The sequence below is a fragment of the Macaca nemestrina genome, chromosome 4, assembly GCF_043159975.1.
Source record: "Macaca nemestrina isolate mMacNem1 chromosome 4, mMacNem.hap1, whole genome shotgun sequence".
Taxonomy (NCBI): Eukaryota; Metazoa; Chordata; class Mammalia; order Primates; family Cercopithecidae; genus Macaca; species Macaca nemestrina.
The window spans coordinates 152,136,456-152,157,559 of NC_092128.1; the positions used below are offsets into that span (position 1 = coordinate 152,136,456).

Here is a 21,104-nt window from a genome sequence, read left to right on the forward strand (position 1 = left end):
TATATTCATGTGTGCATGTGTATTTAGGTGTGTGTGTTGTATTTAGGTATGCATGTGTGTATGCATGTGTTAGCATGTATTCAGGTATGTTGGTATATGTATGTGTGTGCATGTCTGTATGTGTACATATGTGTGCATGTGTGTATTTAGGTGTGTGTTGTATTTAGGTATACGTGTGTGTATGCATGTGTGTGCATATGTTCAGGTGTGCAGGTGTGTGTGTGTGCATGTGTGGATGTGTACATACGTGTGTATGTGTGTATTTAGGTGTGTTGTATTTAGGTATGTATGCGTGTAGGCTTGTGTGCATATATTCAGGTGTATAGGTATATGGGTGTGCATATGTATGTGTACATATGTGTGCATGTGTATTTAGGTGTGTGTTATATTTAGATATGCATGTGTGAGCATGTATTCAGGTGTGTAGGTATATGTATGTGTGCACATGTATGTGTACATATGTGTGCACGTATTTAGGTGTATTTAGGTATACATGTGTGCATATATTCAGGTGTATAGGTATATGTGTGTGCATGTGCATATGTATACATATGTATGCATGTATATTTAGGTGTGTGTTGTATTTAGGTATGCATGTGTGTATGCATGTGTGTGCATATATCCAGGTGTGTAGGTGTGTACGCATGTATGTGTACATATGTTTGCATATGTGTATTTAGGTGTGTGTGTTGTATTTAGGTATGCATGTATGTATGTATGTGTGCAAATACTCAGGTGTATAGGTATATGTGTGTGCATGTATGTGTACATATGTGTGCATGTGTATTTAGGTGTGTGCTGTATTTAGGTATGCATGTGTTTATGCATGTCAGCATGTATTCAGGTGTGTAAGTATATGTATGTGTGCATGTGTGTATGTGTACATATGTGTGCATGTGTATTTAGGTGTGTGTGTTGTATTTAGGTATGCACCTCTTGTGTGGGGCTGGAGGAGACCGATGGGGAGGGGAGGGGTACACTGAGCTCTGGAGACACGGGGGTCTGGCTGGGTGTCAGCTTCAACAGCTGCCTGCTGGACAACCTCAGCCTCTGACCAATAAGGAGACAGCCCCACCTCCTGGGGCTGGGGTGGGCGGCAAAGGAGTGCACGTCCACCCTGGGCCAGGCCTACAGTGAGCGCTGGAAACAGCAGCGAGTGCTCTGTGCACAGGAACCACCCATAGCTATGACACCCCACGGTGTCTGGATTCTCCAAAGAGCAGCAGCTGACAGCGGCAGCAGGGACAGGCCCGAGGCTGGCGCCGTGAGATGCACCTCTTTACTGACACAGACTGTCCTGCTCGAAGGCTGCCCTGCTCTGCGCAATGTGCTGCTTTCCTACATGTAGCGAGTTTCTGTTAAGCTTTTTCCTTATCACAAAAGGCAAGTCAGTTTTGCAGGATTTCACTTGACAGCCCCTCAGTTTTAGACAAATGTCCCTTTCCGAGCATCTGCTTTGCTGCCTGCTGTTTCTGCCAAGCCCAGGGCTATGGTGCCGACAGCAAACCCAGCGTCCTCTGCAAACAGAACACGCGAAGCAAAGCAGAGCTGGCCTTGCCACACCCACCTGCTGGCCCTTCCCGCCAGGAGTTCCTCTACAACCCACAATTGAAAAGAAGCCATTTGATAGAGCCCCGGGGCTCAATAAGGCCTGAATTCAGGTTAAAATGAAGGTGAGACTTACTTTAGATTAAATATTGATTTAGAACCTGAGTGCCAGGAGGCGGGGCAGGCCTACGTGTACAGCAAATGGTTGGTGGTTTTCACCCCTCTCCAGGCCTGGCATATCCGAGAGAAAAAAGTTCAGGACTGATGGGACAACCTCTCTAATTGCTGCTTCAGCTGTTTTTGCCGGTAAGTATGAGAAATGGAGATGGTGCCCCTGTACGGAAGGTGTGTTGAGCCCCCTGCTTGGAGCCCCCTCATGGCTGCCTTGCTGCTTAAAGTCTCTTTGGGTGACACCGCACAGGACGTCACACAGGAAATACACTCCACGTCTGAACTGCTGCACACCCAGGCGCAGGGGAGGCCTGAGGCGGGTAGGCCCTGGGGTCGGGGAAGGAGAGCATGGAGGCTGACACTCCCTCGGGGAAGCCATCTCCCTGGTCCAGCCGCTCGGTGAGGAGAGGAACACATCCCAAGTCTGGGCTCACCCTGAGCCCGATAATGTGACCCAGAACTGCCATGAGCAAATCCCTCTTCTTCAGCACAAGCGAGGGAGCTAGAACAGGAGCTCCCTGGGCAGGGTGGGAGGCTGGCAGGGTGGGAGGCTGGCAGGGTGTCAGGGGAAGTGAATGTCCGGGGTGAGCAGGAAGCTCCTATCTGGTGAAGGGGTCGCATTTTCTATCCGCCCTGCAGGATCACACCCGCTGCCACTCTAACTGGGGTCTAGAGACCACCAAGTTTTATGGCAACCTATGTTTATCTCTGAAAGTGAAATGGAGAGAGAATGGGCTTCCGGGTCAGGAGCCCACACGGGGCAAGTTACTGATTTTCCCTGAGTCCCGCTGGCTCCATCCGTAAGAGGTGGTCTAGGCCCAGTTTCCCCCGGGACTACATGAGCTGGACCAGGTGTAAGCGACCATCCGACACTCAGCCTGCTGGCACCCAGGCAACACCCACACTTTGCTCTGCAAGGAACCCCTCACAGAGGGTGCCAGCCTTGCGTATCTCTCACTGCCACCTCCCGGACTTGAGAATCAGAACCTGCTCCTCCATGAATCAGCCTTGGAGTGTCTACACTGCTTGAGGCTGTTGTGAGCTCTGCGGGGCCCAGAGCAGGCCGTGGGGTGGAACTTGGGCTCTCTCATGTTTTTCCATCTGCAAAATGAAGGCTTTTGTCCTTGGCTCTGCCTGTGGGGATGTTGTGAGACTCAAACAGGACAAGACAGCCTGAGGAGGCAGAAGTCTCACTGCAGAAGTAGGGGCTGACGATCACTGCCCGGAAGTAGGCGCCCACACTGACCTCGGATTCTGACGCGTCCGCCGACTTCTCCTTGAGGCTCACGCTCTCGGTCAGCACGGCGCCGTTGTACTTGTTGCAGATGTCCTCGTCTGAGTAGTGCAGACCGCCGGGGCTCGGCCGGGGTGGGGACCTGGGATGAGGACCCATGCCGCAATTACCCTCTGGGCAAAAGACGCCCTCCCCCAGAGGCCTCCTAACCTGGCATCTGGCCTTTACTGCGTTGGACTAAGAGGAAGCCCACAGCCTTTAACATCACTCTGGCAACTGATGCAAAAAATTCTGAGCACTGGCTATCTGGTGAGTCAACAGCCTCTGTGTACCTGTGCCTGTCGCTTATAGAGACTGTGCTAGGCCTGCAGGCATGAGGGAAGAGTTGGTCTGTGCCAGGAGGAGCAGTGACACACTCACATACAAAGAGCACCCTGAGGTCAGGACAGATAGGAGGCCAGGGAGCTTGGGTGCTTGCCAGATGCAGGCAGGAGAGTGTGGTGGAGAGAGGTGAGGATGGAGTCATGAGGAACGGTCTGATCTGCCATGCTAAGGAGTGGGAATTGTCTCCTACAGATGAGAGGGAATTGGGGAAGTTTGCACCAGGCCTGGTCTCCCTGTCTGGTGGGACAGCATTCATCCTCTCTGGCTGGTGGAATTCTCAGATGGTTCCATCACTGCCCCCACCCCCATCATCCCATCCTGTGAGTGTGGGAAGGGTCTGTGACATGCCTCTAATCAGTGGAACATGGCAGACTGAAGTCTGGGTTACATTAAATGGAATGGGCGAAGCACAGCTACTCCCATCACGCCCATGATCACATGATATTATAGGAGACCCCATCTTGGCGAACCAGAGACAGAGATGCTCTTGCTGGCCTCGCAGAAGCAAACAGCATGTTGTGAACAGCCTCTGGAGAGGACCCCATGGCAGGGGACCATGAGTGGCCTCAAGGACATGAGGGCAGCCTCTGGAGAGGACCCCATGGCAGGAGACCATGAGTGGCCTTAAGGACATGAGGGCGGCCTCCAGAGGAGGGCCAAGAAGGGGCTGGGGCCCTCGGTCATGCGGCCACAAGGAAATGCATGCTGCCAGCAGGCTGAATGAGCTTGGAAGAGGATTCTTGCCCAGTTGAGCCTCCAGATGAGAACACAGCCCATCTACGCCTGGATTATACCCATGCAAGGCCGTGAGCAGAGGAACTAGCTGAGCTGTGCCCAGACACCTGCCCAAGAGAGACCGTGTGGTGCTAAATAGGTGTTGGTTTAAGCTGCTAAACTTGTGGTCATTTGTCATGCAGCAACAGAAAATGAATACCCTCTTCAGCTCCCCACTTCCTGGAGACTATCTGAGCTGAGTAAAAGCCCAGCTTCTATTTTTCAGACAGAGAACTTAGAACATGGGGAAAAACTCTGAGTACAACATTGTTGAGTTTTCAAATCAGGCAGGATTGAGTGCTTCTTAGTCCTCCAAAGGGTGTGCAGGGACTTGATAGTAAAAGCAGTCTGTGTGCAGTTAGACGGGCAGCTGTGCACTCAAGGGGACCACGTCCAGGACCTCCAGCATGCTGCGAGGAGTGAGCGCACAGCTGAATGATGGCTGCATAGGGAGTGTCTTCTCATCCCTCAATGGGAGAAGTAACGCTGGGTGACCAAGCAAGGAGAGGCTACAGGCCAGGAAACTGGGCCTTGGGTGGAGACTCTGCTGGGAAGGCTGGAGGGGATGGAGACCTCTGGTTTTGTGCCATGGGTGTTGTCTCCCCCAGGGTGTGCCTCAGTTTCTCCTGGAAAGGCCCCGCGAAGGCCCAAGGGCCTTTCTTTCTCTATCTCAAAGGTAATTTACTTTGGGAAAGATGCCATTTCTTATCTAAACATTTGGGTAAATCTTTTTATCTAAGGAGCTAAAATGGTGTCTTCCCCACAAAGAAATTGGAAGCACAGATGTGCACTGGGGAGACATAAATCAACTGTGCCTGTATTTCTAAGATATTTGGGGGATGATGCTACGGGACCAATCTCAGGTGTCCCTGCCCAGACACTTCCCCTCTCAGCAGAGAATCCTTTCCTTCAATCACATTTGGGGTCTGATATGGTTTGGCTGTGTCTCTACCCAAATCTCATCTTGAGTTGTGGCTCCCATCATTCCCATGTGTCGTGGGAGGGACCTGGTGGGAGGTACTTGAATCATGGGGGGCAGGTTTTTCCCATGCTGTTCTTGTGAGAGTGAATAAGTCTCACACAATCTGTTGATTTTATAAAGGGGAGTTCCTCTACATAAGCTCTCTTTTTGCCTGCCACCATGTAAGACTTGACTTTGCTCCTCCTTGCCTTCCACCATGATTGGGAGGTCTCCCCAGCCATGTGGAACTGTGAGTCCATTAAATCTCTTTCCTTTATAAATTACCCAGTCTTGGGTATGTCTTTATTAGCAGCGTGAGGACAGACAAATACAGGGTCCTATTGCTAGGACTGAAAAGGTGATGGCTTATTTAAAAACCTAAGGGAAGGGTCCATTTTCTTTTGCATCTTAATTTTATTTTGTCCTTGGGTCTTTGTGGGCTGAGCACCTCCAACCTCATCATCAAATGATGTTTCTCTTTCCTAGGAAGCAGATGGACTTCACAAACTGAACGACTGTCTATTCTTGGGCAATGTGCTTCAAGGCTGTGTGTGTCTCTTCTCAGAACAAGACAGATTTATAGCAAGGGAGCAGGGCATGTAATATTTTAAAATTCTCTGTGACAAGTTCCTCCTGGCCTTGAAACTACACATGGTTGCTTTTTCATGTTTCTATTACATGGCAGGAAAAACTTGCCTCCCAGTAGACAAAAGAAATGAAAGGTGTGACCAGATGTCACCACCAGCATCCACCTTCAGCCCTAGGGAAGGCCTCGTGGGGTAGTGGCCTGCGGTGCTTTGGACTGGCACCTGTGGGGCTGGCAGAGCGTCAGTGGCTGGGAAAAGGCCTGCCCGTGCCTTGGCACCATCCGAGTGATCTGAGATTTCCAAACTCAGTGGAGGGCGGGGGTGGCCCAGGGAATCTCCAGGCACTGCTGGCCCCTGCAGCTTTGTAAACAATAAAGGGAAGAGGAAACCCTGGGGTCTGTCTGGGTCTGGATGACGTGTGATTTCCACGCCCTTGCAACTGAGTGTAATCCAAGGTGAGTCTGGTTGAGGGAGAGGAGCCTTCTCCAACCCAAGGCTGGGGCACCCCGGGAAGGCCCCGAGGTGTGTGTTTTCCAGGAAGCATCCTCAGGTGTTTGGGTTTTTCCTTCCAGACACTCAAGACCCCTCCCCAATCCTGGCTCTTCTCCTTGGTCAAGGGTTCTCAAATCAGAGGATGGCGCTCTGCACATCAAAAAGGCAAACCCAGGTCATCCCCTCTCTTGTTTGGGAAACCTTGCTTCCTGCTGGATTTAGGAAAAGGTTTATAAGCTAAGGAGGCTTTGGTGGTGAAAATCCTTCTCGCCTGCACTCACATCCGTGTATGGAATGGCGATGTGTATCGGCACGGGAAAACTTTGGAATACAAAGAACAATGAAATCAGCAACAAGCACCAGGCTAGCTTTCGAGGACACCCAGTCGGGCCTGTGGCAGCCCAGATGACACCTCTGTGAACTAGGAACGCCAGGATCCAAGGTGCCCGCGGTTGATACGGAAGGCCAGCCTGGCAGCCCCTGGGTGTTCCAGGCCCTTCCCACACACCTGAGGCCCTCTTTCTAAATCTCCAGAGATGCCCTGAAAATATGTCCAGCCGCTCTGCCGACCCCATCCCTCCTAGACTCAGGGCTGCCCCTGGTGGTTTGGGATCACGCTTGGCGGTGGGTTAGGTTTTGCTTCATGGAACCACAAGGTGGGATGCGGGAGGTGCCCGTGGGCGTGGGCTGTCACCCCAACCCTGGCAGCTCAGATTTCCGGGTGGGTGCGGCACAACGCTGGCTGCCTACCTGGTCCCGTTCTTCTTGGAGAAGGTGCTCTTGACATTGAGGTGGCGGCTGCTGAGCTCCAGGGCAGCAAATCCTCCGTTGTCCCGGGTCACAGACTCCTCCATGGTGGAGATTCCCTTTCCTAAAGCCCAGCAGGAGAGTGACAACAGATATGTTACTGGTGTGGTCACCGCAGCCGCACTGAGCCAGAGCTGGCCAGCGAGGCAGCTCCTGAGTCCTGCCGCATGCAGAGCCCAGAGTCGGGGACACCTGCTTCAGCCCCTCTGAGGGCTGAGCTGGGGAGGAAAGCTAGGTATTGATCACAATGTTGGAGCCAAGTGACAATATTAACATTTCAGTGTTTGTTCTGCCTGATCCCAAAATACCAGTATTCTTGCCACTGTTTTATGAAAATAGACTCAGAATGCATAAACTTTTTTGGACTTTTTTGTTTGTTTGTTTTGGTAGAGATGGGGTCTCACTACATTGCCCAGGCTGGTTTCGAACTCCTGGCCTCAAGCAAACCTTCTGCCTCGGCCTCTTAAAGCGCTGGGACTGCAGGCGTGAGCCACTGTACCTGGCCAAGAATGCATAAGCCTTTTAAAAGTCAGGGAAATTAAATATTTAATAAAATAAAAATTCATAATCATTTAGCAAAACAGGAAGTAGAAATAAATGTATGGGAGTGTGACGGCTAAAGAAAGGGTACAGGGCTTCCTTTTGAGGTGATACAAACGTTCTAGAATTGACTGTGGTCACAACTGCACATATCTGTGCATTCACCACTGAACCGTACACTTTAAAAAAGAGTAAATTTACAAATATATAGCAAAACATATTCTAAAATATATTAAGAGAGCAAATGAATAAAGTTTTGAAAAACCAAACAACATAAAAAAAAATTCCACTAGATTTTGCCATCTCATTCTGCAGGAAAGTCCAAGGCCTCCAAGCCGTCCCCAAGCTTGGCCTGGTCTGTCCACCCTGCCAAACCCCACATCATCTTCCACCCCTCAGCCCCTCCCTAACACGGGTTTCTCTCTCGGGGCTCTCCCTCTTGCTGGAAGCACCTTCTTCCAGTATTTTCCGGGCTTCTTAACCCTTCCTGCAGATCACAGCTCAAATGCCCTGAGACCAGAGAGGACCTCCCTGACCACATAAAGTGACCTCTGTTTCTCACGCATATTTGCTTTGAGGTACAGCCTTAAGTCCACCATGCTCCCCGGTGCCCCGCCAGCCCTCAGGACGGCACCTACACACATACCAGGGGCTTGGCAGGTATTTGCTAAGTGTGTTGGCATTTCTAAACCCCAAGAGTCTCCTCTCTGCTGGGACCTGGCCCCCCTTTGACGTGCCTTAAACCTTAATGCTCTATCTGTGTGTAACGGAAGAACACAGCGCAGAAAATGAAAGATGGGCTTGCCTGGGAGAGGGGATTTGGGATGACGAGTGGTGAGCAGGTGGAAACCGAGATCAGAAAGGAATTCAGATGAGGATGGGAGGATAAGGAGCACACGCAGGAAGGGGTGTCGAGTGAGGCTGTCACCGCGGAGGTTTAAGTTTTGCAATGTCTCCTGAGCAGGATGGGAGACATTCTGGTAGATAAGTATTATTTTTTCCAGGCTTCAATTATGATGTTAAGTTAATACTGCAGGGTGCGGCTGAGCATGGGAAGCTGCAGGTCAGATCTGCGTTTTCAAGTCTGTTTTCCAGATGGAGGAGGAGAGTGAAAAGCAGGGAGATTTTCTATGCACCAGACACAGGATTCTGTAATAGCATTAACTCGGGAAAATGACACGCCATTCATACATTGTAAATCCCACAGGAATAAAATCTGATTTACGAACACTTGTTAGAAGTGAATTTATACAGAAAAAAATAAATCCTTTCTTGGAGGGATGAATTGCTTAACATTATAGAAGCAAATAGGGAGGCATTTTAGGTGCCTGGGTTTTTTTAACCCCTTTGGCACAAGGATGGTGGGACTTGTGGCCGGGGTCAGGAACCTACTCTGCCTAGCTCCTTGGCCAACAGGGCTAATGTAGCCAGCTCCTTTTTTTAAAGAATAGCTCATCAGGGATCTGCCTTTCCAAAAAGAGAAGACCCAGTGGATGGGAAAACCTCCAACGAATGAGCTGGGCTCAGGAGGAGGTCTGGCCCAGTGGTAGTGGCGATATCACAGAAGTGACCACGTGCTTGGGCTCAGCTACAGCTCTGGTAGATGCTCTGTGGGATCAAAACAGGCCATAGGCCAGGTGCCGTGCGTGGCTCACTCCTGTAATCCCAGCACTTTGGGAGGCTGAGGTGGGAGGATCACTTGAGCCCTGGGGTTCGAGACCAGCCTGGCCAACATGGCGAACCCCGTCTCTATTTAAGAAACAAGACACAGGCTGCGGTCTAGCACTCAGTTACATTCTGGTTATCCAGAGAAGTGGCCTCATTGATAATGATGAGGTTTTTAAAATTGAGGATAATCAAATGCACAAGCTATGCTAATCTTAAGTGGTAGAATGATGCTTTATGATTGTGAATGTAACCACCGTCCACGTGGAGAGACAGAGCATGTTTAGCACCTGTGAGGTGCTCTCATGCATCTTCCCTGTTTATACCTCTCCACCAACAGGCAAACCTGGAAACTTCCATTCACTGTGGGTATTCCTGGCCTTCATGTAAATGGAGTTACAAGGTCTGTGCTCTCTGTGGTTGGCTTTACCCTATGTTCATTTGTTCCTTTCTCTAATGATAGTGATTCATTCAGCAATAAATGCTTATTAACTGAATGCCTGCTCTGCTGGAGACACAGCTCTGCTCTGGGCCTCAGAGGTCTCAGAGGTGGGCCACAGACATAGGCGAGGTTCAAGCTGCAGTGGGTGAGAAGAACTATGCCATGGAGATGCTTCCGTGATAGTCTGTGAGCCACAGCAAAACATCAACATCTGAGGTGTGCCCCAGTCACTGTGTTTATAATATTGCATAGTACAATATGCTACCTGTTTAACACTTTATACTTTTTTTTAATAAGAGACAGGATCTCAGCAGGGCATGGCAGCTCACACCTGTAATTCCAGTACTTCAGGAGGCTGAGGTGGTTGGATCACCTGAGGTCAGGAGTTCGAGGCCAGCCTGACCACCATGGAGAAACCCCGTCTCTACTAAAAATACAGAATTAGCCAGGCGTGGAGGTGCATGCCTGTAATCTCAGCTACTGGGGAGGCTGAGGCAGGAGAATTGCTTGAACCTGGAAGGAGGAGGTTGCGGTGAGCCGAGATTGGGCCACTGCATTCCAGCCTGGGCAACAAGAGCGAAACTGTCTCAAATTTAAAAAAAAAAAAAAAAGAGACAGGATCTTGCTTTGTTGCCCAGGCTGAGTACAGTGGTGTGATCATGGCTTACTGCAACCTGGATCTCCCAGGCCCAGGTGATCCTCAGCCTCAGCCTCCCAAAGTGCTAGGATTACAGGCATAAGCCACCATGCCCAGACACACCTGGCTTTCTAATAGTATTAAAAAATGTGATTAGACCGGGCGTGATGGCTCACGTCTGTAGTCTCAACACTTTGGGAGGCTGAGGCGGGCAGATCACCTGAGGTCAGGAGTTCGAGACCAGGCCTGGCCAACATGGTGAAACCCTGTCTCTACTACAAATACAAAAATTAGCCAGGCGTGGTGGCGGGTGCCTATAATTCCAGCTCCTCAGGAGGCTGAGGCAGGAGAATCACTTGAATCCTGGAGACGAAGGTTGCTGTGAGCCGAGATTGTGCCACTGCACTCCAACTTGGGTGACAGAGTGAGACTGTCTCAAAAGAAAAAAAAAAAAAAAAAAAGCAATTGCATTTGAACAAAGGTACAGAGTGGGGATCTCTGAGGCTGGATGACTCATACACCCTTATCCAAGACATATAGCTAATCTGAGGGCAGGCAGGGTCAGCATCTGGGTCCCGAGGCGTAGAGCGCTCCCTGGGCTGTGCCTGGCTGCCCCCAGAAAGAAAACCTATTGCGTCTCTCTCAGCACCTACAGGCAAATGAAATGGAAAAGCGGACACTGGCCCGGCAGATCCATGAGAGAACGAACGTTGTGTTTTGGCTGAGTAGCATCGTGGGACATGCGAGGAAGGGGCCGGACCTGCACCTGTGCTGCAGTTCTTGTACTTCTTATTCTGCCCGTGCAGGACGAGGGCGAACACCACCAGCAGGATGACGATCAGGCTGGACAGAGCCATCACCAGGAGAAACCACCACTCCTCGTAGAACGGGGCTTCCACTTGAGCTGCGGAAAAGATACGGACACACAGTGATGTGGGGCAGACACTCCAGCTGCAATCACCTCCCGTGGGCCACGTGGGCGGCGGGGAAGGCTGGGGTGGATAACTCCCGGTTACAGGTGAGAGGAAACCATTGTCCAGCCGGGCCGGTGGACTTTTCCCATGGGACAAGCTCAGGAGGCTCCCATGGTCCTCAGCAGGCTTTGGGAATTCAGCAGCCCCCATCTGCCACCTTTTCTGTGGAATCAGGCTCAGGGCTCCTCTGTCCTCCAAGCCGCCCCTGCCCTGGAGACTTCAGTATCTTTGCCCTTGCCCCGACCGTGCCCACTAAAACTGCCCTTCCTACTTGCTCTCTCCTATTTTCATCCGTTTAAAAACACTGCCTGATCCGGTGCTATGTAGCGAGATCCCATCTCTAAAAACACAAACAAACAAAAGACAAAACAAACAAACAAACAAACAAAAACCAGCCAGGCACAGAGGCATGTGCCTGAAGTCCCAGCACTGTGGAAGGCTGAGGTGGGAGGATTGCTTAAGCCCAAGAGTTCAAGACCAGCCTGGGCAACATAGCAAGGCTCCTTTCTCTACAAAACATTAAAAATATTAGCTAGGTGTGGTGGCACACCTGTGGTCCCAGCTACTCAGGAGGCTGAGATGGGAGGATCGCTTGAGCCCAGGAGGTAGAGGCTGTAGTGAGCCACGATCACACCACTGCACTCCAGCCTGGGTGACAGAACAAGACCCTGCCTCCACAAAACAAGCAAGCCAGCAAACGAAAACGTTGTCTGGGTTAAAGTGAGGATAGAACAAAGCGCCCGGACGTCCTTCTCTCTCCTGGTGCTGGGACATCCCAGAAGACGGCTCCAGGTCCCCTGCCTTCTCCATCACCACCTCCTGCCTGCACACGACACTCACATTCCACCTGTTATACCTCCTCCTGTCTTGCTCAGATTCATCCTTTACATCACCTGAGAGAGATCTTCCTCAGAGAGAAATCAGTTGCCCCCCTGTTAAAATCCTCAGTGGTTCCCATCAGCCGCGGGGTGAACCCTGAAACCACAAAGCACCCCAGGACCTGCCCCTGCCGACTGCATGTGTGCAGAAGCCCCCACTGGAAACACGCACTGTGTGTATTTCTCTACCTGTTGGCCCCTTCGCAGACCACAAACCCCTAAAGCCTGGGGCTGTGTTTTATTTATTTTCTGCCTCTAGCAAAACCGAGCTGAATGACTGGACCTCTCTTTAGATGTGTTTCTGAGAAATGAATGGAAAAAAATGCATTTAAAGGCAGCTTTGAAGGATGCTCTTCTTCCTTCTGTCTCATTCTGCTCGCTAAGAACAGAAAAGCGGGCAATTGTATCTTGATGGGTGCTGGGTGGTCCCGGCGTCCCATTCAGGGCCTTCTATGGGCCGGGAAGGGGAGTGGGTTCTGTGGCACTGGAAGGCCCTCAGAACACAAAGCCTCTTACAGGCAAAGCCCAAGTGTTGGCCCCCAGCAGCCAGAACCCTTCCAAACACAGCCAGCCGAAGCTTCTATCCTATATCTCACGAATAGGGGATGTGTGCACACCAGGAAGAAAAGCAGGGAATCGGCTTTGGTTAAGGCAGGTTCACAGGGCTCCTTAGGAGGTGATGGTGCTTTAAATCCAAAAGACAGAAGTGGGTTTGCGGGCTGTGCATTCAGTACTCCAACAGCAAGTCTGACAGATGCCACACTGACACCACCGGCCAAGTGGCCCGGAGTGGGCCTGGCCCTAGCACCTGGCAGGAAAGAAAGGCTGGGCTGCTCTGGACGACTCTCACATGGGGCAGGACGTCCCAGCTGCCGGGCCTGGCCTGGTCCTGATGCCAGCAGGTGATGGTTGCTGGCTTCCCTGAAGGATGCGATGAGCTCAGTGCGGTCCAGCTCACAGCAAGGCCAGCTCTGCGTGCGATGGAGTGTCAGAGACGCCTGAGCCACAGGCCCCGGGAAGTGGGGTCAGAGTGCATGCTCTGCATGAGGAACCGGCATGTAGAACTGCTCTGTATCCATTTCTACAGGTAAAGCTCATGCAGCAAATCTTGGATCCCTGAATTGGGATGAGGGGTGCTGGGGGTTCTTCATTCTCTCTACTTTGGGGTACATTTAAAATATTCATAGTGAAAATTAGGGAAATGAGAAATCTGTGCTTTTTCTAAATCTTACTCATTAAAAAATTAAGTGATCAGCCAGGCACCGTGACTCACTCCTGTAATCCCAGCACTTTGGGAGGCCAAGGCAGGCGGATCACTTGAGATCAGGAGCTCGAGACCAGCCTGTCCAACAGGGTGAAACCCCATCTCTACTAAAAATACAAAAATTAACTGGGCGTGGTGGCACATGCTTATAATCCCAGCTGCTTGGGAGCTGAGGCAGGAGAATCACTTGAACCCGGGAGGCGGAGGTTGCAGTGAGCCAAGATCGTGTCATTGCACTCCATCCTGGGAGACAGAGCGAGACTCCATCTCAAAAAAAAAAAAAAAAAAATCAGGGGGTTCTCTGGGTCCCTTTCTCACAGCCCCTCTCACAGAGTGACCCCGGAATTCAAGCATGTTCCCAGGCCAGCGTACCAGGCTTAGGGCCCACGCTCACCCACAGGCGAGCACAGGGTCCTTCCTCCAAACCCATAGCATACAAAGGACGAAGGCTAAGTTCAGTTTCAACAAGTGCGGTCAGTAGCTCAAGCAGCTCTAACGCAGAGGAGAGGAACAGCTTCTTCCTGATCCCAGGAGGAGGACCAATGGAGCTGGCCCTGCCGGGGCTTCTGGCCGAGGCTCTGCTGCCCCGACCCCGAGGCCTCCCTGCCCTTCGTGCTGCTGAGAGCCCCTCTCCTCAAATGCAGCCCAGCCCTCTCTGAACCCCCAGTGCCCTGGCTCGCAGCCGGTCTGCACAACGGAATCACCGTGTGGTGAAGAAAGTCATGCCTGGAGCCACGGAAGTCACTGTCTGGGGTGAGGGGACAGCGAGGGTGTGTGTTTAACTTTCTCAAGCAACCCTAAGGCACAGCCAGTGTTCAGTCCCTAGGCACATGGGGGGTCGGGGGGGCATGACCACGGACCAGCTTTGCTGCCCCTCCCTCTCCAGCTCCCCCACCCACGGCTCTTCAATGACCAGGACTTTTTCTCCACCACCTTCTGCCTCCTGCAGGTGTCCCTTCCCCTGTGGCAGGCTTCGGGCACCTTCCTGATTCCCAGGCAAGGTCACGGCCCCCGCCCTGTGGGTCATAACCCCTGCCATGACTGCTGACTGCAGACACATCTGTCATCTAACACGGCTGCCCTGGGGGAGGAAGCCCTGCCCTGGCCTTCTCTGCCACTCCCCCGAGAGCAGACCTGGTCCTGGACCCAGGGTGGCCTCTGGAGCCTGCAGCACCTCACAGTGACGAGCACGCAAAGAAACGCCCAGCCCGGGAGCGGCAGTACCTCCACCTGCACGCCATCCTCAGGGACGGCGATACTGCTCGCCTTGTGCCCAGAGCAGCTACTGTCCCCAGCCCCTCCGCTGGCTCTCTGGGAGGCCCCGGGAAGACATGACCTCTTGTCAGGCACTCGTGGGCTCCCCCATGGCTGCCGGGGTGGTTCTTGTCCCTCCAAAATCACATGTGCTCCCCGGCAAGGACGCACCAGCTAATAGAGGGGCTCGGGGCTCTGCTTTCCTTGGGAATGCCTTTGCCGCAGAGGGGACACTGCGTGACTCACGCTCACGCCTCTGACACTTGCATGTGTCTCTGATTTTAAAAACTACGAGGAAACACATTAGGAATTGCTGGAGCACAGCGTGGACACAGAGCCCATAAGGGACCTTGCTGGTGGTGCTGGGGGAGGCTCCAGGGCCTGGGGTCCTGCCAGAGGGCAGCAGGGAGCTGCCCAGGAGGATGGGTGGCACTGGGGAGGTGTTGGAGACTGACACTGCTCTCCCCGCCTGCATATTCTCTGAGCAGAACCTCAACCGAGCTGGAGACACCTAAAGCAGCAAGTTCATGTCCCCTTCGTCCCCCTTGACTCCATTTCTCCCTCTAGTCCTTCAGAAGAAGACAGACCTCCCTGGGAGGGCCTACCTGACACGGCCGTGGAGGGGCTGCTGGGCTCCCCGTAGCCCACCTCGTTCACAGCCACCACCCGGAACTCGTAAGTCACGCCTTGCCGGAGCTTATCCAGGCTGAGGGTGTAGGATGTGGCACTCCGTGGGATGTCCTTCACAAACATGTCCCATAAGCCTTCATCTGCAAGAGGGATGGGGAGGCGAGGGCAGAGTTAGGAGTTCGAACTCCCAGGTGTGAGCCCCACGCACCTGCCCGGTGGGTCGGCTTGTGGCGACCTGGATGAGGCATCAGAGGCACTGGATGCAGAATGAGTGCTGAATGGGGATGGAGTCTCAGTTTTGCAAGTCAAAGAGTGCTCTGGAGACGAATGGTGTGCTGGTTGCAGAACAGTGTCGGTGTGCTCAATGCTACTGAACTTGAAATGGTCACAGTGGGAAATGTTAGGTTATGTGTATCTCACCACAGTAAAATACATGTATGTATGGAAACCTCACATATAGGAAAACATGAATACACTTGAAATTAAAGCCATTAATAAACTTAAAATTAAAATCAGACATAGAGAGGAAGTTAGAGGCACATGAGTCGGGTTCTGAGGCATCTCTCCAGCCACAGAGCAAAAGAAATGTGATCAGTGAGATCTGTCATAAAAAACCATGGCGAGCTGGGCATGGTGGCTCATGCCTGTAATCCCAGTACTTTGAGAGGCTGAGGTTACAGGACTGCTTGAGCCCAGAGCTCGAGACCGGCCTGGGCAACACAGGGAGACATCATATATACGCACAATTTTAAAAATTAGCCAGGCATGGTGGCAGGCACCTGTGGTCCCAGCTACTCAAGAGGCTGAAGCAGGAGGATGGCTTGAGCCTGGGAGGTTGAGGTTGCAGTGAGCTGAGATTGTGCCATTGCACTCCAGCCTGGGCAACACAGTGAGACCCTATCTCAAAAAACAAACAAAAAAAGAACTTTGCAATTGTTATGACTTCACATTACAACATAAAAAGAAAAAAGGAAAAAAAGAAATAAAAAACTTATGACACTATAACATCAGGGCAGAAAGGGCTGATGGAGCCTGGAGCTAGACAGCCTCTTTGCCAAGCCTGGCCCCAGCAATTCAATTAGCTGTGTGACTTTAGACAAAGAACGGAACCTCTCTGACCCTTGCCTGTAGAATGGTGATAACAAAGGCATCTTCGTCATAGATTTGCTTCAAGGATTAAATAAGTTAATATTTATGAAGTGCTCAGGACAGTGCCTCACACATAGTAAGTGCTGCACGTGTGTTTGTGAAATAAAATATAAATTTAATTCTAAGGAGGTTGTTTGGTAAAAAAGTAGGCTCAGAGGTCAAAATGTTCATTTGAAGTAGCAATCCTTCATGAACTGTATTTGTTTTTCTAGGCTCAGGTATGAGACCTTTTACAAAGCAGGAAATCTGGTGAGGGAAAACCCATTTGGATATGTGTGTACCCGTGCTGACTGCCTTATGGGCACTGAGACTGCTCCGGAAACCAACCTTATCACCCACCTGCAATCACCGGGTACGCTCAGATGGATTAGCCCAACAGTAAACAGGCAGAAAATTGCTATTGTATCAGTCTGTATTTGCAGAGGATTTAGAATTTGCACCGACTAAGTCCTTACAGTCACAGGTTAACGAGGAGTAGACACGAATGAGATTTGAAAGGTACAAATCTCTGCACTGGCAGAAAAGTAGTGTAACACTGATCTTCCCTCCCTCCCTCCCTCTCTGCTTGCTTTCTCTCTCACTCTTTCTTTCTTCTTCCTCCCTTCCTCCTTTCCTTTTTTTTTTTTTTTTTTTTTGAGACAGGGCCACACAGGCTGGAGTGCAGTAGTGCAATCACAGCTTACTGCAGCCTTGAACTACTGGACTCAAGCGATCCTCCTGCCTCAGCCTCCTGAATAGCTGGGACTACAGGTGCATGCCACCATGCCTGGCTAAGTTGTTAATTTTTTTTTTTTTTGTAGGGCCTCTGAATGTTGCCCAGGCTGGGCTCGAACTCCCAGACTCTAGCCATCTGCCCGCCTTGGCCTCCCAAAGTGCTGGAATTATAGGCGTGAGCCACTATGCCTGGCCATTATTTCTAAATATTCTCATTTACAGCCATTTCTCACCAAGACGCTCATCACCATTAATAGTGTCAGAATGGCAAGCCAGAGCCTAAGCCTACCTTTTTCCTCCTAGGATGCTGAGGTTCACACACAGATTGCTGGCTGTATGTAGTTTATGCTGGTTGTATGTGGTTTATATTGTCGTACGTGAGTTTGGCTTAAGAATGGTCAGGGAAGTCTTCTGCATTTACTCTGCACAGGCCTCCTCTTGGCCTGGGGAACTGCTGCCCCCTCCTCCCCTGCCTCACTCCCTTATTCATCCACAAATGCTGTCCACTCTTTGGTTAGGCCCTGTGCCATCCATCAGGGAATCAGATGAGACTGCTGTTGACTGCTGTTCTAATGAGCTACCCACAGCCAGTGGACAGGGGATGGTGGAAAATCAAGAGTCCTTTCCTCATCTTTTTGAGGCCAACCTCGACCCCACCCCACGTTCCAGGAAGGGACGGCTGCTTCCACCAATGGGCTTCTAAAGCCCATCTGCACATTTACCTGCCTGTTCACACCATCAGGCTTAGCATCATCCAGCCACCCATCCATCCATGTAACCATTCATCCATTCCATTCTTCTTGCCTTCCGTCCAGCTATCATCTATCCATCCATCCTTCCATCCATCTTTCCATGATCCATCCTCCCATGTAACCATCCATCCATCCATCCATCCATTATCCATCCATTCTTCCTTCCTTCTCTTCATCCACCATCCATCCATCCATCCAGCCACCCAACCATCCATGTAACCATTCACCCATTCCATTCTTCCTTCCTTCCCTCCAGTTATCATCTATCCATCCATCCTTCCATCCATCTTTCCATGATCCATCCATTCACCCATTATGGGTCACACCCATGTAACCATCCATCCACCCATTATCCATCCATTCTTCCTTCCTTCTCTCCACCCATCCATCCATGTAACCATTCATCCCTTCCATTCTTCCTTCCTTCCATCCAGCCACCCATCCATCCACGTAACCATTCATCTATTCCATTCTTCCTGCCTTCCCTCCAGCTATCATCTATCCATCCATCCTTCCATACATCTTTCCATGATCCATCCTCCCATGTAATCATCCATCCACCCATTATCCATCCATTCTTCCTTCCTTCTCTCCATCCACCATCCATCCATCCATCCATCCATTTTTCCTTTCTTCCTTCCATTCATCCATATAACCTACCTTCCTTCCTTCCTTCCCTCCCTCCCTTCTTCCTTTCCCCTGCCCTCCACTCCCCTTCCCTCCCCTCCCCTGCCCTCCCTTCCCTTCCCTCTAGCCATCCATCCATCCATCCATCCTTCCTTCCTTTCATCCATTCATTTATCCACCCACCCATCCATTCATCCACCTACTCACCAATCCACCTATCCATCCATCTATCCATTCATCCATCCATCCACCCACCCACTCATCTACCTACCCATCCATCCACCCACCCTTCCTTCCTTCCTTCCTTCTTTCCTTCCTTCCTTCCTTCCTTCCATCTATCCATCCACTCACCCACTAGCCACCCACTCAGCCACCTACCCATCCATCTGCCCACCCACCCTTCCTTCCTTCCATCATCCATCCATTTTTCCTTCCATCCATCCTCCCATCCTTCCCACCCCCAACCCCCCCATTCTTCTTTGTATCCCAAGGCCTTTCTCAGGGTCTAGTACAGCAGGCTTTCAATAAATAACAACCACCACTATTTTATTTACTGCTTACTATGAGCAAGTCAGTATTTTAAGGGCTTTAAATATTGAATGAATTGTATTTTTCCTCTAAAAAGATAGGCAAATTTATGTTGTAATAGACACTAAAGATCAAATACAGACTCATAAACTGGGTGTTGCTTAAAGCCATTGAAATTAAAGCACTAAGAAAGTGAAGGATTTCTTCAGACCGTTCTGAGAAGGTCTGAACACCTCTGGAGTGGATTCTCTGAATGTCTTTTGCATTAATGTTTCTGTAATGCTTTCCTGCTCCTGAGGAAAAAAAAATGATTCTCCCTTCCTGTACCATCACCTAAAGGCCACATTTTATTTTAAGCGCTCTGTCATAGCTCCACGAATTGTGTACATTTTTCACAATAACATTTTAAAATATTGATACAGAATCTTAACGCAGAACAATTTATTTAGCAATCCATTTACACTCAAAAATGTTGGGGGAGGGGGAATGTCATACCGAGAATTTCCTTCTGAATTAACAGAAGAAAATGCTCCCTTTTTTATTCTGCTTAATTCTGCCTTTCCCAAATTAGCATATATTCCACTAGAGCTATAATTCACCGGGCTACTTATCTTGTACTAATATTTACACCATGATCACGAGTGGGTAAGAAAAAAATCTGGCAGCTGGTAAGGCGTCCACTCTGTTTCTCAACTGTGGATTATTTTTCTCATTTGTATTACGTTGTTAAATATCTCAATAAATCAATGATGGAGAAAAGTATCTCTACAAATTAGGGGGAAAATAACATTACAGAACTATTAGCAAAAATGAGATTTGTGCAACCGATTTTTCCATGCTCTGGACAGTCCCCAGTGCCTGGATTTCCATCTCAATCAACACTCAAGAGGACAGCAGGGCCTCATCCCTTTTAAAGGCAATTCTGGGCACACAGTCAGCCGCTTGTCAATCACCCAGGCTAGGCTCAGCCCTCTAGGATGTCTAGAAGAGCCAGCCTGGTTTCTCTTCCCCACTGAACGAGTTGTGCTGCCATTGCAGGAAAAGCAAGGGCCAGGCACGGTGGCTCACGCTTATAATCCCAGTACTTTGGGAGACTAAGGTAGACAGATCACGAGGTCAGGAGTTCAAGACCAGCCTGACCAACATGGTGAAACCCTGTCTCTACTAAAAATACAAAAATTAGCTGGGCACAGTGGCATGCGCCTGCAATGCCAGCTACTCAGGAGGCTGAGGCAGGAGAATCGCTTGATCCCGGGAGGTAGACGTTGCAGTGAGCTGAGATTGCACCACTGCAGTCCAGCCTGGGTAACACAGTGAGACTGTTTCAAAAAAAAAGAAAAAAGAAAAGCAGTGCCCAGCTGGAAGAGAACTGTCGTGACCCCTGAAAAGCCACACCCCCAGATCACTGATCCCCCAAAATGACTGATACAGGCATCGAGCCCCCTGCTGAGGCCCAGGCTTTGAACTTCCTGTGGGGCAACGTCCACCTCTGGGCTGGACCTGCCACTTGATGTCTGTGGAAGGAGGAGGTGCCCTCGCGGTGGAGTGACTGCAAATCACACGTGTCTGTTGTGCTTGGTCTTTCCTTCCTGGCTGCCCGAAAGAACACCTTCCTGGACTCTTGTTACTGAAGCACCATTGGATAAATACCACTAAGAAAGTGGGAAGCCACTGAGAAAGGGACTTTGCAAAATACTCCTAAAGAAGCCACACTGTCACCACAACCTCCAATCCTGTCCACCTCAGAAGGAAGGCTGAGTGGGAAACAGCAAGAGCCCATTCAGCTCCCCATTGAGGTGGCTTTTCTTTAAAGAATATAAACTATGCATCTTCATTTTTTATGGTGTGATTTGTTCACTTAAACAAGGGAAGTAAGCGGCTAATATCGAAGTCCTTGAAAAAAGAAATCTTTTCCGTATAAATAGGTTCTGCTATCCATCCATGCTTGTCCCCGGCCGACAGAATGAGTCAGCTGTTAGTTTCTGTTGCCAGCATCTCCCCCACCCAAGCGGTAGGAGGCACATCTGTTCGAAGACAATGTCCTAATACACCCGGCAACATGATCACCTCTTTTCTGAACTGATCCGGAGCC

At 50.5% G+C, this 21,104-nt stretch overlaps 1 protein-coding gene across 10 annotated transcripts in view; it reads right to left on the minus strand.

Annotated features, from left to right (window-relative positions):
• The window catches only part of LOC105483388 (sidekick cell adhesion molecule 1), a 960,109-nt gene that overhangs the window by 19,388 nt on the left and 919,617 nt on the right, over positions 1 to 21,104 (minus strand). For 8 of the 10 annotated variants that reach the window (XM_071095417.1, XM_071095415.1, XM_071095423.1 and 5 more), the window contains 4 exons: positions 15,218 to 15,382; positions 11,003 to 11,146; positions 6,902 to 7,022; positions 2,966 to 3,095 (listed from right to left, as the gene is read on the minus strand). In XM_071095417.1, coding sequence (XP_070951518.1) covers positions 2,966 to 3,095; positions 6,902 to 7,022; positions 11,003 to 11,146; positions 15,218 to 15,382 — 560 coding nt within the window. The remainder of the gene's footprint in view (positions 1 to 2,965; positions 3,096 to 6,901; positions 7,023 to 11,002; positions 11,147 to 15,217; positions 15,383 to 21,104) is intronic. The other 2 variants (XM_071095418.1, XM_071095416.1) reach the window with 1 other exon arrangement.